The 14,379-nt window shown below is 38.6% G+C and overlaps 1 protein-coding gene across 4 annotated transcripts in view; it reads left to right on the top strand.

Moving 5' to 3' along the window:
- Window positions 1-14,379, top strand: part of LOC149180092 (sterol 3-beta-glucosyltransferase UGT80B1-like) — a 392,913-nt gene that overhangs the window by 62,669 nt on the left and 315,865 nt on the right. For all 4 annotated transcript variants that reach the window (XM_089415891.1, XM_089415893.1, XM_089415892.1 and 1 more), the window contains one exon: window positions 1,195-1,364. In XM_089415891.1, the coding sequence (XP_089272017.1) occupies window positions 1,195-1,364 (170 nt within the window). The remainder of the gene's footprint in view (window positions 1-1,194; window positions 1,365-14,379) is intronic.

Raw genomic sequence — 14,379 nt, forward strand, 5'->3', positions numbered from 1 at the left:
TAGTGTGACTCATCAGATTTCTGGGGCAGCTTAAGTGTTTGGGTTGAGCAGAATTTGCAGAGGTATTTCCCCTCTTGAAGCTGGAATATTGGTGGCATTTTGCAGTGGTAGCTCTGGGCCTTTCTTGAGGGCCAAATTTCCCCTTTTTGGCAGTGTGTGAGCTTCTTTGGACAGGGACTGTGCAGGCCTTAGAGCAGAAATGTTGGGGAGCGGAGCAACCTAAGAGTTGGGCCTTCTAGAGGCAAATTTTCTGATTGGAAGGAGTTTCTTGGAGCCAGAAGTTGGGGAATAGTTCCAGCAGGCTGATTTCTTATAGGAGCACCCACAGTTAGCTAGTTGGACCATACACACCTGTCGGAGGGCTTCTTCACTGTTCGAAGTGGAGCCAAACCCTTTCTGGGTTTTTTGTGGGTTTTGGGAAAGGAGTCTGGGGCTGAATTTTCAGAGCATTCTGAGGAGTATTCAGCCCTGAGATCATTCTTACAGCCAGCAGCCAACATCAGATTACTCACTGGGCAGTGCACATTTCTTGTTCCGGGCCATTCTTCATCTGGGTCAGAGACATCTCTTTTGGGTTTTGTGTAGCTTGCTTAGCAAGCCCAAGTTCCGTCATTCCAGCTCATTACATGTACCCAGTTTCCATTTATTAATAAAATGGCTCAGAGTATTTTGCTAGTGTCAATTGTGTACTGATTGTGGCTGTTATTTTTATTTATCTTGCTGTTCCTAGTACATTGCTTGGGTATTTGCTGTCAATTTCCATTTAGGAATATTACAATGTGTCAATGACTAATGCCACATCTAAAATATATCGTGGAACTAGGAACATTATTGACAATTCGGTGAAGGCTAATATTACACAATATCAGGAACACATCATTTAAGTTTATATTATATCGCTTTTTTAGCAGCATTGGTGATTGGGTTGCAGGTATAAGATACCACTGTTGGGTAGTAATAGATTTAGAGTGAAACTCAAGGGATTTGAAACTTTATAGTCAATGTGAGTAGGCCTGATGCAACTCGAAGTGTTTTTCAGTTCTTATGGTGAAGATTGCCAAATATAAATATATAAGAGTGTTTTGGCTCATTTCAAAGGATGCATAATAGCACTGTAACCAATGTATTTTGTTTTCTTGTAATATAATTAAGTTTTTATTTAAGAGTTTTGTTTAATACCACAATTTCTTGCAGCTCTAGGGCGTTCTCAAACAGCCCCAAGCACATGCCAGTACTGTGACAATCAAGTGGATGGGAGCCATGATCTGAATCTGATTAGGTCCAGGACAGAGAGAAAGGAGAACCAGAAACATGATGCAAAAGTTTCTTGCATGCACTTGGACAAGCTATCTGAGCGTGAAAAGGTATATATGACTGAATTTTATACTGAAGATATTCTTTCCTCCCAATGTTTTGCAGCAATGAAAGTGCATTGGAAGACTTACCAAGCATGGAAGGTTTCATTTGGTCTATATATCAGTTGTTGAGAAAAGAGGATCTACTGATAGGTATCGTCTAACAATGCTAGTGATAGGTATAAAAGATAGTATCAAAAATGGAATGACAGGCCATTAAGTTTTTTGATTCTATTTCTGGGCAAAGACCACCTTCTTGTGGTACATATTTCATGCCATCATTGATATCACTGTCCTGACTAAGAGCAACATTAATTGTTTGAGCGTTGAGAACTATTGCACTTAAAATTTTCATAAATCACGTTACTAAAATTTCTTAATAAACTAATATGATTGATACAATGCTTTTAAATAAAGAATAAAATAGCATTTAACACTGGATGCTATTCTCTTGTATTAGGGTTTAAAAACGTTCTAGCAATTTTTTACTTTTTGTACTTCTAAAAGTTCTTGGTGAGGGTTTGTGCCTGTGACTACCTTGGAATCTTGGATACATCTTGGAACCAACTCACTGACATTAATCAATACAAAATAGTCCTAGGTTGCATCTTGTTTGAATCCATGCTTTTGGATCTTGAATACCTTGTATCTTAACATAGCGTGAACTTGGCAGATTAGTAACTGGCTGATAAGGATGTCCATTCATGTATTTCCTAAGCATGTGTCATTGTAGATTAGGGTTTTTATTATATAATAATAGGAAAGACAGATAAAACCTGATATCAAATCATTAGAAAGCACAAAACAGCAATATCTTGATTATAAGTTAAACTAGATTGCACCATTTACTAAATCATCTAGAACACAAAATATTTCAACTTCATTGGGTCAAGAATTTTTTTGGAGCTTTGAGATATGTGATTAGTGCTTTATAGGGAGCTTCCACTGTGTCACCTATGGATTAGGAGAGTCTATAAATAAATTATTGCAAAGTTAAGGCTATGTTAAGGTGTAAAAGAGGTTGTGCATTTAAAGAACTTGAATCTTAAAGTGTTGACTTATGCAAAAGTGGCAGTAGAGCAAGTCATCAAGCCAAAATTCTAGCTGTCAATTTTAATTGATAAAGTGAACTTAAAGTTGTTCATTGTAAAGCTGACATAGTTGTAAAATTGTTTATTTTTATATTTGAAAATGCATATGATATTTCATTACACGTAAGGTAACAATTGTAAGGTGTTGCCCTACCTTAAGGGTTTTGATGTTAATAACTTAATAGCACCTTACAATATCATACAATTCACCCCAGCTGCACTTATGTTAAGGCGTTATTCACCACCTTTTATATACCTTAGATCTGAAGTTGCTATCACATACGTGATATCCAAGAATAAGCAAGAGAATCTCCTTTACTTTATTAACATCAAAACCCTTAAGGTAGGGCAACACCTTACAATTCAGCCTTCTTCTCACAACTCTGCTCTTTACGAGTTACCACAGACCCCTGCTACTGCTCTAACCAAGAAACAAAACTTGGCACTGTCTAGAGATGATGCCACAGAGAGATATACAGAAGATACCCACAAAGAAAATCCACGGATTCCACCTCAGATTCACCACAGACCTGCCATAGAGAAACCCAATAAAACTGTTTCTCCTGCTCTTAGAAACTTTTCCCATCTGCCTCAGTGCGGTTCTGTGGTCTACTGCAGACCTTACTCTTGCACTTCTCAGCAAGTTAGATGATGCCACAGAGAGATACAAAGAAGATACCCACAAAGAAAATCCACAGATTCCACCTCAGATTCACCACAGACCTGCCAAAGAGAAACCCATTAAAACTCTTTCTCCTGCTCTCAGAAACTCAACCCTTCTGCCTCAGTTTGGTTCTGTGGTCTATTGCAGACCTTACTCTCGCACTCAGCAAGTTAGATGTGTTCCAATGAGCCACACTAATGTCTAATTTATAGTTGACGTGGCGGGGTGGAGGGGGCCGGGTAGGGGGGTATTTGGGGCTGACATAACACTTTTAATAACACCTTAAAAATAGAGTGGGGCAGGGGGTCGGCGACTTGAGGTCGACATTAGCTAGGGACAAGTAATAAATTCATTTCTCCACAATCATGGGGAGTTAGGAGGCAAGCAACCTATAACTGGAAAGATCTCAAAGAGGGCCATCTGTTTATGAAGGTCTTCCTTGCCTCTGAACTGTCTTTGATAACCTTCTTTCAACAATCTGCTGAGGGTTTCTTTTCTCTCTCAGGCTTTGACATCAATGACAACACTTCAACAACCTCCTAACTACCTAGTGGACCTTCTTTAATGAGGCCCCTTTACATTTATTAAACACTAACTACCATCGTGGGCCCTATTTATTAATAACAAGTATAGTTATGTAGTCCACTTTACATTGAATGACATCCTCTCTTATTACTTGACTACGGGCCTGTTGGGCCCCCATAACACCCTTAGGGAGGATCCCAACACACACTGGTTGGAAGCTACATATCTATTATGGTGAGGACATTCCAGAACATGATCATTAACTTACTAAATGCAGAGATACGAGAACAAAAGCAGGGATATGAGAGTATCGTAGGTGAAGGTAAGATCCTGTGCCAACAAATGGAATGCTTGCTTTTTCCCTGAGTTCCTAGATGCTGCCATCTTCACCAAACTTGCCATGAATCAATGGAAAAGACGATATCTGTGGAGACAACAAGACGAACTCAGAGAGTGATTTGAAACCCTGAGCTAGACTGTCAAGTTTGAAATCAAAATCTGCCGGGGTGTTTGAATACATCTGTACAGAAGATATCGCATAAGCATTGATTTGACAATCTATATAATAGCAGCTCACAAAAGACGTGCTTCTCTTGATCCTGTGATACTGTCATGCAAAAATAAGCCCCTGTGCCAAGCTATGCAAATGTAGTCTCTGAGCTATCCAAGTGAAGATGCCATTTGCTTCATACGAGCCTCAAAAAATCTGTTATCCAAAATTATATGATTGATTGATTTGTCTCTTGCTTGGGCTTGACTTCTCCTAGCTTAGATGCCATGTTAATTTTTGAGATAAAATGTTCTTATCATGAGACGGTTACTTCAAAGATTTATATAGCCCAATTTTCATTAGCAATAACATAAGACATTATTATCATCATAGTAACTGAAAAAAGAACATAGGCAAAAGATGCAGAAGACAAGAGTACACATGGATATGGCTCAAGCCAGGGAAAAGCCCCAAGATGGGTAAAACCCCTTGATCAATTCTTCTTATTATAAATCATCAAATGTTTAGCAGAGAGAGAGAGAGAGAGGTAAATGAAAATGATTCAAAGTCAATACTGACTTGTCAATTTGAAGATCTAGTCATTACAGCGCTTAAACAAATGAGTGATCTACTCAAAATTGTAATCTCGGCATGAACTGGAGATGAAACAACTGAAGAGGTTAAGTCTGGTTAGGGTTGTATAAGAATCACTGTCATCCATCCAAAACACTTCCGCATAACTGCGGCTGAGCTTAATATGCAAGGAGCTTCCATCAGGTCTGGTCTCTGATCATATAAGGCATCTCGACCTCCTTTATTTAGGCTATATATACAACGACCCTTTTTGAGATAATAGGATAGTGATGCGGCCTCATAAGGAGAGGGTTTCTCCTTTATCTTAACTGCAAACAAGCCTAGAAACTAAATCGGCTTGCCATTCTTCTCCTTAACATGGATCTGCAAGGATAAGATAACCCATACAAACTTGTCCAGACCTGCGGCTTTCCATCAGAGAGAGTCTTGGCCCAATTGCAGACGTTTAACTCAGAAACTGGCCATCCTTCGACCTCAGCTGCCTCAGACATAGATCCAAGCCTTTTTGATGTATCTCAAAGGAAAGGGCTAAATTTCTGGAAGAAAGAACTCGAGTGAAAGGGAAAGGGCTAAATTTTTGGAAGAAGGATTGAAGATAGCAAAAGGAAAAGACGGAAGGCTTAATAAGAAAATTGAAATTATCAACAGTCTTAGGGTGCAGCTGGAAGAAGCCAGAAAAGTTGAAGTCAATCAAAAGCAACAAGAACTTGATGTAGCGATGGCAAAGAGTAATACGTTTAAGAAACAAGTACAGGAAGCATAAATGGAAAAGAAAGTCATGGCAAGCCAAGTAAAGGAATTAGAAACATCTTTAGCAGAAATAAGCAGGCTCATGATTGAAAATGAGAAGCAAAAGGAACAGATATAGGTTCTCAACGGAGATGTAGAGAAGACCACTCTTCTCAAGCTACAGGTTGAGGAGGCAGAAAAAAGAAGGGAGATCTTGAAAAGATGGTTTTAAGAAGATCTTGCTCAAAAGAAAGAATAACTTGATGCAATGCTTAATGAGATCAACAAGATCAAAGAAAAGGACCATTTATAGGTTATGGACAAGACATATAAAGAATTGGCAAAAAGAACAGGTAAGACTCCAATTGATGAAGGTACAAGCTCCACATCTTTGTACAGTGAGATTGAGAAGACGAATGAATTAAAGAAGAATGTTGTAAAACTTAAGAATGATGCCAAAGCAGTCAAGGACAAATGACGACAATAGACTACAACACTGCCTCCAAAGAAGAATGAAAAATCTTCCAGGTATGTTTGTTTATTTAATGGTTATTGTTTTTCATGTTGTAATTATGGACATATGGCCAGGGATTGTAAAGTTGTTGATAAGTACAACTATCAAGGACCATCACATTCGAATGAACCATTTAGGTACGAACATTTATTTAATGGTTATTGCTTTTTATGTGCTAACTATGGACATATGGCTAGGGATTGTGAAGTTTTTGGCAGGTACAACTAATATCTGCAAAACCTTAGAAGAAAGTTTCTAGGTTCTCGAGATAGTTACCAGATGACATCTTCTATGGATGACATAATCATGTACACATAGCTCAAGAATGCAGGTACCATCCAGATATGGAATGTTACAAGTGTCACAATTATGGACACATAGCTCGTCACTGTAGGAACAAAATGGAATCAATCATGAATATTGATGACAAGAATAAGAAGGTTTGGAAGAGGAAACAACTACAGGATGAACAAATACAAGAAGAACAAGTACAAGATCAGCATGAAGTGCAGAAAGACAAGAAAGTCCCTGTTGCACTCAAATTGTCAAAGTTCCAGGGAAGCGGAAGTACCTATTTTTTCAACACGATCAGATCACATTATCAACAATCCATGTGTCATGGTTATCCCATTCTGCAAGTTATGTAATGTAAATGATCTTAGTAAAACCTTGAGTATATGTAACAACCTAGGTAAGTCTATAATTCTGATGACGAATTTCATCCTAGGAGGTTTTTTAGCCTCCTTGATTACCTGTGTGTTTCAACACGGCTAATTAGAAGAGCTTTTTCCCTCTAGCTTAAACCCCCAAAGCTAGGATGAAATTTATTGTCGAGTTATAAAGTGAGTCCTAGTGTTTTAGTCGAGTCTGATGTAAAAGTGGTTTGGGAATAATTTAAGCTATTTGGCTTAATTATTTATTACAAATCACTTGGTTTGCTAGATCATATTGTGTCGCAGATGGGTTATGTGTCTTGAGGGTCTAAGACGAATGTGTATTATCTCTTTAGCTCTTGTAAATGAAAAATCATATGTATTAGATGGTTGGAAAAACAATTAATCCCTTCATGTGTAAATTAATTTATTAGTCTAGCAAAATAAAATTAAATCCTGTCAGAAAATTAATTAATTAGAGTAAAATTAAATTGTCTTGGGAAAATAAATTCTCCAAATGGAAAAATTCGTGAGTATTAAAAGAGTCAATTTTTAAAGGTCCACCAAGGAAATATTGTCTTTTTCAAGAAAATTTGGATCCTTGGACCTTGGTGGTTAAGTCAATAATATTTTTGAGGAAATTAGCTCTAAATAATTAGTTTTGAGCTAATTAAAATGGAATTGAATGATAAATTTGAAAATTCCTAAAAATTAAAAAATCAAGGGCCAAGATTAAAAGATATTGAAATATTTGTCAACGACCAAGATTATTTTGACAAGGATCAAAGAAACCAGCCGTTATTTTTCCATTTCGAAGATTTATCTATAAATTAGAGAGCATTGTTGCGAACGTTGCGATTTTTTCGCCAATTTTTGGCGATTTTTTTATTTTCAAAAAATCGCGATCTGAGCGGTAATAATTATGAGTGGCGGAAACAATGAGTTTTAAAGCCGATTTTTGGTTTTTGTTTGTCATTTTTTTTCAGACAGTGGGCTTGTTTGAGAGCTGAGGAGGAGAGGAAGTTGACTACAAGGGTAGAGGAGGAGAAAAACGAAAGATTTTAGCATCCCAAGCAAGAAAAAATTGAATTTGGACCAAATTTCTTCAGCAAAGTGTGGTTTCCAGGTATGGGCACCAAATTTGGCCAATTTTTTGGCTTTTTTCTTGTTTTTGCTTGGGTTTCTATAACCCATTGATTATCAATGATTTTTGAGTGGATTTGATTGTTTTTTTTTTTTTCATCTTTGTTGCATAGAGTGGAGAGGGTTACTTTTAGTCAAAAATGCAAAAACTTGATTGTTAGATTTATAAGATTAATTTCTTCTTGTGCTCTATTTTTTTGCATCATTTTTGTTTGGGTTTGAATATGAATTTTTCCATTATTGTTGCATTGGGTTGAGGTTTTTTTTGTTGTCAAAAGTTCAATGTGTTGTATGTAAATTTTATTTTTTTAACTTGCAATTCTTCTTGTGCCCTAGGTTCAACTTCAAAATTCATCTTACATTAAAAGTTAAAACTCAAGAGTTCAACCAAGTTACAAACATGCCAAGGAAATTGGACCCTCTGTGGGAATTTGGTGAACCTGATGGAGGGTTTGACAGATCAAACTTGACTTGTAAGTTGTATGGGCATCATATGACAGGGGGGTATACAGATTGAAGTATCACTTTGCACAAATCCCTAGACATGAGGTAGGGCTTTGCACCAATATCACTTCAGAAATCATTCGAAGAGCCCTCATATCATTGGAAAAAATAGAGCAAACCAAATTGTCCAAATCAACTCTGAAGAGTCAACTAGCAATGAATAGAGTGTTAGGAGATGAATATGAGTGGCACTGGTTCTACTTCAGCATCAATATCTACAACCAACCATGTAGTTGCCTCATCATATTTTGTTCCTAGAACCACGTTTGGTTCACAACCATCTATCTCTTCAATACTTTAAAAAAGGAGAAAGAAGAAGCTGACAGGTTGTTGGGCAAGTTTCTTCTTTGGAGTGATATTCCTTTCAGCGTTGCGAGGAATAACCATTTTTCCACCTTGCTGTTGATGCTATTGCAATTGTTGGCCCAGGGTACAAAGTCCTATGATGACTTTAGAGGCTGCATTCTTCAAAATGAAAAGGCTGCACCAAGAGATTGGAGGAGTTTAGAGCATCATGGGCACACATAGGATGCACTGTGATGTCAGATGGTTGGACTGATCAAAATGGTAGAAGCCTTATAAACTTCTTGGTTAATTGACCCAAGGGGACAATGTTTATGAAATCTGTTGATGCATCTGCACATATCTAAGATGCAAAATTATTATGTGATTTGCTAGATGTGTTTATTTTGGAGATAGGTCCAACACATGTTGTCCAAGTCATAACAGAGAATGCTGCAAATTATGTTGCTGCTGGCAAGATGCTTATGGAGAGACATCCTATTTTATTTTGGACACGTTGTGTTGCACATTGCATTGATTTGATGTTGGAGGACATAGGAAAAATTCCTTTTGTCAAAGATATTGTTGACTCATAAAAAAACATTACAAAATTTATATAAAATCATGCATCTGTGCTTCATTTTATGAGAACATTCACTACCAACAAGGAGTTGGTGTGCCCCGCCATTACACGGTTTGCCACCAGTGTCATATCTCTTCAATCCCTCTTGAATTCTATGTGGGATGTGAAGAGAATGTTTCTTTCAGGTCAATGGCGTGATTTAGCATTTATCTGCAAACCAGAGGGAGAGGCCATATTCAGATTGGTTTCATACCAGGAAAGTTTCTGGGTGGGAGTGCAGGAGGTGTGCAGCATTACTGAACCTTTGGTAAAGGTTCTTCGATTAGTTGATAGTGACAAGCCCACAATGGGCTTACTTGTATGATGCCATGGATAGGGCCAAAAAATCCATTTAGACCTACTATGGTGATAAGGGAGATGAGGGGTTCAAGAAACAACTACTGCTATGGGAAGTGATTGATGAACGATGGAACAACACACTTCATTGTCCCATTCATGCTGCAGGGATCTACCTGAACCTCGCATTTGCTTACCCTTGTGGGTTTTTATTTGATGCTGAGGTCATGGATAGATTCTTCACGTGTGTTCAGAGGACGGTGTCATCTGTAGTAGAACGTGCATAAATCTCCAAAGAAATGGAGATATCCAAGATGGCAGGTGGCACATCTAGCTTTGACATGGTTGTGGTTGATAGGAAGACTAAAATGCCTGATATTTTTTAGTTTGCTTCAAATTTCATTGTCTCTTTAAGTTCATAACTTCATACTTTGCTTCAACTTTCAAATTTCATTTTTTTAATTATGTTTATCTTATTTGTAATTTTGTTGTAAATGCATGGTGGAGAAGCTATGGTGCCAGAGTACCCAATCTGCGAAGGCTTGCCATTCGAATTCTCAGTCAAACATGTAGCTTCTCAGGATGCGAGCGCCATTGGAGTGTGTTTGAAAAAATACACACCAAGAAGTGCAATAGGTTAAAACTTAAAATATTCCAAATTTCCAATTAATTTTTTGAATTCATTAAATAATATTTTTTTATAATTATTATTTTATGACCCTTGTACAGGTTGGAGTCCCAACGACTTAATGACATGGTCTACGTCTACTACAATCTTCGATTGTGGGTGAGGCAACTTGAGAGGACACTTGATATGGAGGCCATCTCATTGGATGGGATTGACACCATTGTTGCATGGAGGGTTGAGGCCGAGAGGCCTCTCATGGAGTTTGCCGCTGATTGGTTAGAGCAGGGGCTAGTGGAGGGGGTAGAGGAAGAGGAGGAGGAGGAGGATGAGCAACAGGGGGATGAGGTGACACCGCATACCCAGGCTACCCCTGTCACTAGTAGAAGATGTGGTCTACCTCCTGTAGCTCCTAATTCTTCAGCTTCTAGAGCACAACAGAGTCCACTGCTAACTCCGCCATCTACATCTAGAGGGAAAGTTATTGCATTTTCTCGCAAGAGGGGTAAAGGAAATCAATAGTATTAGTTATTTTTTTCATTTCATTGTATATGACATTATGAGTCATGATATGAGATACATTATTATATTTTTTGTTGATATTTTGAGGTTGAGTTGTGACTTTGGACTTACTATTCATGACATGATTCACTGTTATGTGTGATGTAGCACTATAAATGATATTACACATTTTATATATTAGTTCTTTTATCATATTTATGTGGCAATGCATTTATTTTATGTTGTAGTTGCTTTACATATTAAAAAAATTGAAAAAAATGAATATTTTTGTATTGGTTGATTTTTTCCCCTATTTTTCTGATTCTTTCCCCTTGCCGATTTAATCCCGATCGCGATGTTCGCAACATTGTTAGAGAGTCGTTTGAGTCTCTAGTCATCTTGATCTCTGGCTAGAAAAATTCTGCTGAAGCAGCTTTGTAATTATTGTCCCGTTGGGAACTATTTTTTTAAATCATAATAAAGACTTTGGGGTGTAATTCAAGGTGTTCTTGCTTATTGATTTGTGATATGTGCTGACTACGGGCATCTCTATGTTGTGCTGAATATTGGTAATTTTTTTTTCATTAGACAAAGATCTTAGGTGGTTTGATTCCATGTGATCTAACAAATTATTTTGAGATAAATTCATAGTGCTTGCAGGTACTTCAGTCTTTGGCCTCCAAGTTCACAAATATGGGCAAAAATCAATGTTGCTTGGATTCCAAATATTTATATGGTGAATTAAATCTTCTCCAAGGCTATAGTATACATTGGGGTTTCTAAAGTATTTTTAGCCATTCTTCAAAGGAAAAAACTCCATGAAAATATTTTTCTCAAAAATTTAAAAATTTTGAAACCCTTGTGTATTTGTAGATCTTGTGAATAATTTTGTAGATCTAACTTGTAAATTATTTTTTCTAACTTGGGTTTTGGGGATTTTTAGTATTTTGTATATATTTGGGGTTTGGGTGTTTTTATTTTCATTTTTGCAGTTGGATCAAGGAATCAAGTAAGAGAAGAGCTAGATCTAGGCCCTTGAGGGTAATATTTAGTCTCTAGACAATTTTATAAGGACATTTATTGAAGATTTGACGGCAAAATTTAGATCCGTAAGAAAAAAAACTTTTTCGAGACACGGGTTTTTAGTTTTTGGCCTCCTCTTGCCATTTCAGCCCTCGATCTATCATCCTAGCCCATTTATCCCCACAAATTTGCTTCCCTTAACCTTGTTCTCCAATTATTGGCCTCTTTTGCCCCAAAATTGACCTGAAACCCTAAACTGAAGTTTTAAAGCTAAATACTTGGCGGTTTTGCAAGATTAAGGTCTCAAAATTCTTATTTTTCAAGTAGCAAAGTGATCCCAAAGTTTCATCGATTTTCAACGGTGGGATCTTCAAGGCATTGAGCCTAGGATTTGACCTCTAAACCTTTGTTTTCTACAATTTTTTTTTTTTTAGACAAAGTTCGGGTGCTATATATTGATCTGAAAAAAAGAAAAGGCAGTTCGCCATACATATAGTGCTTCCTGAGCATTCTGGATCCAAGGAATTACAAAAAGGTTCTCTTCCTTGATCCTTGTTCTAGTATTCCTGCCTCTGAGGCTTCTTAAACTACTGTAAATCCGTACATACTGCAGACACCAAAATTTACAACTACATAACATAATTAATCTATCTCTATGTGACTGATCTTCCTTGCTGTGGACGCTTCTGGGTTAGGATCTGGCTCGTTCTGTTTAGCACTAGAAGAGGAAGGAGCATCTTTGAACTTTTTGTCCATCATGAATTTGAGGACAGTTATCGATTCTTCAGCATGGCTACATCTATTGGCCAAGCTGCTAAACTGCTCATGTAAGGAGTTGACTCTGTGAAGGAAAAGATTTATCTCAGCCCGATACTTCTCATTAAGAATTCTGTATTGATCTTCCAGTCTTGCTTCCAGACTTCGAACTTGATCCTCCAGGGCCCGCTGTTGTGCTCGCAGCTCCTCAAATTCAGCCTGTAGATCTCTGCAGTGAAAGCAGTCTTCTGGGCGATCCATTGACGCTGGATAGTTCTTGCCTGTTCTGTTCGCTTCTTTAGCACGGGATCTCTGAGCTCTCTGCTTACTACAGGCTACAACCACAGCTCGCGCAGGGTTGTTGTGATTCTGTTGACTACCTCGGACTGCTTGGAGATAGGCGGAAGCGGTTTTACTCTTCTGCTCGTGGGCACAAGCTTTCTCACTGTATTGGAGGATCATGCCACCCAGGATATATATAGAAACTATCCGCAGGCTATAAGAGCGGGAAGAAGCCCGTCTACATCTCCCAATGCTCCAGCTCATGGTCAAATGCTTATCTTGAATTGCACAAGTGATCTGTCTGCGAGGACGATTTTCTCCTGCACTTCGCTTGATTCCCATGCGCTGAATAGATCTCCCAATCTTATTTCTGATCAAAATCCTGTCTACCATACCTGTTCTGTCATCTGAACTGATTGTTTGTCTGCTGTCATAGATTCTATTATCCGCGGTACACCTGCTGTTGACTAGAAGTGGAATATTCATGGTAACGGTTGGAAGGAGGGATTGTTGTTACAGCACAGAATACCCTTGGAGCGCTCGCATGCCCTGTTGGCACACTTGTCAGCCTCCTTGTTCAGTCCACGGAGGATGTGGTAATAGATGACTTCTTCCATTGAAGCGTGAAGGGTCTGGTTCCTATAGTTTATCTGCTGTAGTAGGATGTTCGGCGTGCTCTGCCTCTGCGCCATGAGTCTAATGATGATTGCTGAGTCCCCAAACACTATTGCCTTCCTTATCCCTAACTTGATCAGCTGAGTGAGGCCCTGGTACAATGCCAATCCCTCTGCCCTGTTGTTGGAAATCTCTCCCAGCCCCCATTCGAACTGAAGTATTCTCTCTCCATTAGCATTGCAGATTAGACCCCCTGCACCGGCTTGGCCCGGGTTTGATTTAGAAGCGCCATCAAAGAATAAGTAGAACCTATTACAGTTTCTCAACCAATTCGCAAATTCCTCTTCCTTTAACCTCAGCTTCCAAGCCCTGTTTGTTTCTTTCGTTTGTGTCCTTCCTTGGCTTAATTCCTGTGCGCTAGTTATATTCTCTTGGACATAACTGATCAGGTTCCTCTCTTCCATGCTGTAATTAGTAGCCTCGATCTTGCCTTTGGTGTGGTTTGTGACTGTCTCCACCGCTAAGATCTTTGCCTTGTGACACATAACTCTGATATTATAGCCTTTCTCCTGAAAAACCCTTCCATTTCGTGCCAACCAGATGCGCCATAGGAGGGTTAGTGGTATGGTATTCCATATCCTTTGCGTCAATTTACTCCTTTTCTCTTTCCATGGACAGTTCTTCCTCCATTTGTGAATCGTTTCTGCAATAGTTGCCTGAGGCTCCCATGGAGCATCCCCGATTGAGGCCATCTTTCTCCAGCATTCATCAGCAACCGGGCAATCTATAAACAGGTGTTGTATTGTTTCCTCTGATCTACAGCAGTTCGGACATCTGGATGGTCCCATTATGCCTCTTTTCTTTAAATTCTCTGCTGTTAGTATTTTCCCTTTCAGGAGCAACCAAATGAAAAATTTGACTTTGGGGGGTGCTTCTGCTCTCCATACAAGTTTCCATTGGCTCCATATATCCTGTGGGAAGGTGCTGTCACATAAATGTTGGTGACCAGCTTTAGCCGTGTATTGAGTTCCTGTTGGGTCCCAACGATAACCATCTTGCTTGCCTTTCTGGATCGGAGCTTTGCTGTGTAGGAGATTCTTTAGGGCAGCAAGAC

This window comes from Pinus tabuliformis, chromosome 3_2, assembly GCF_031772625.1.
Source record: "Pinus tabuliformis cultivar Carrire ecotype Pingquan chromosome 3_2, CPIR1, whole genome shotgun sequence".
NCBI lineage: Eukaryota > Viridiplantae > Streptophyta > Pinopsida > Pinales > Pinaceae > Pinus > Pinus tabuliformis.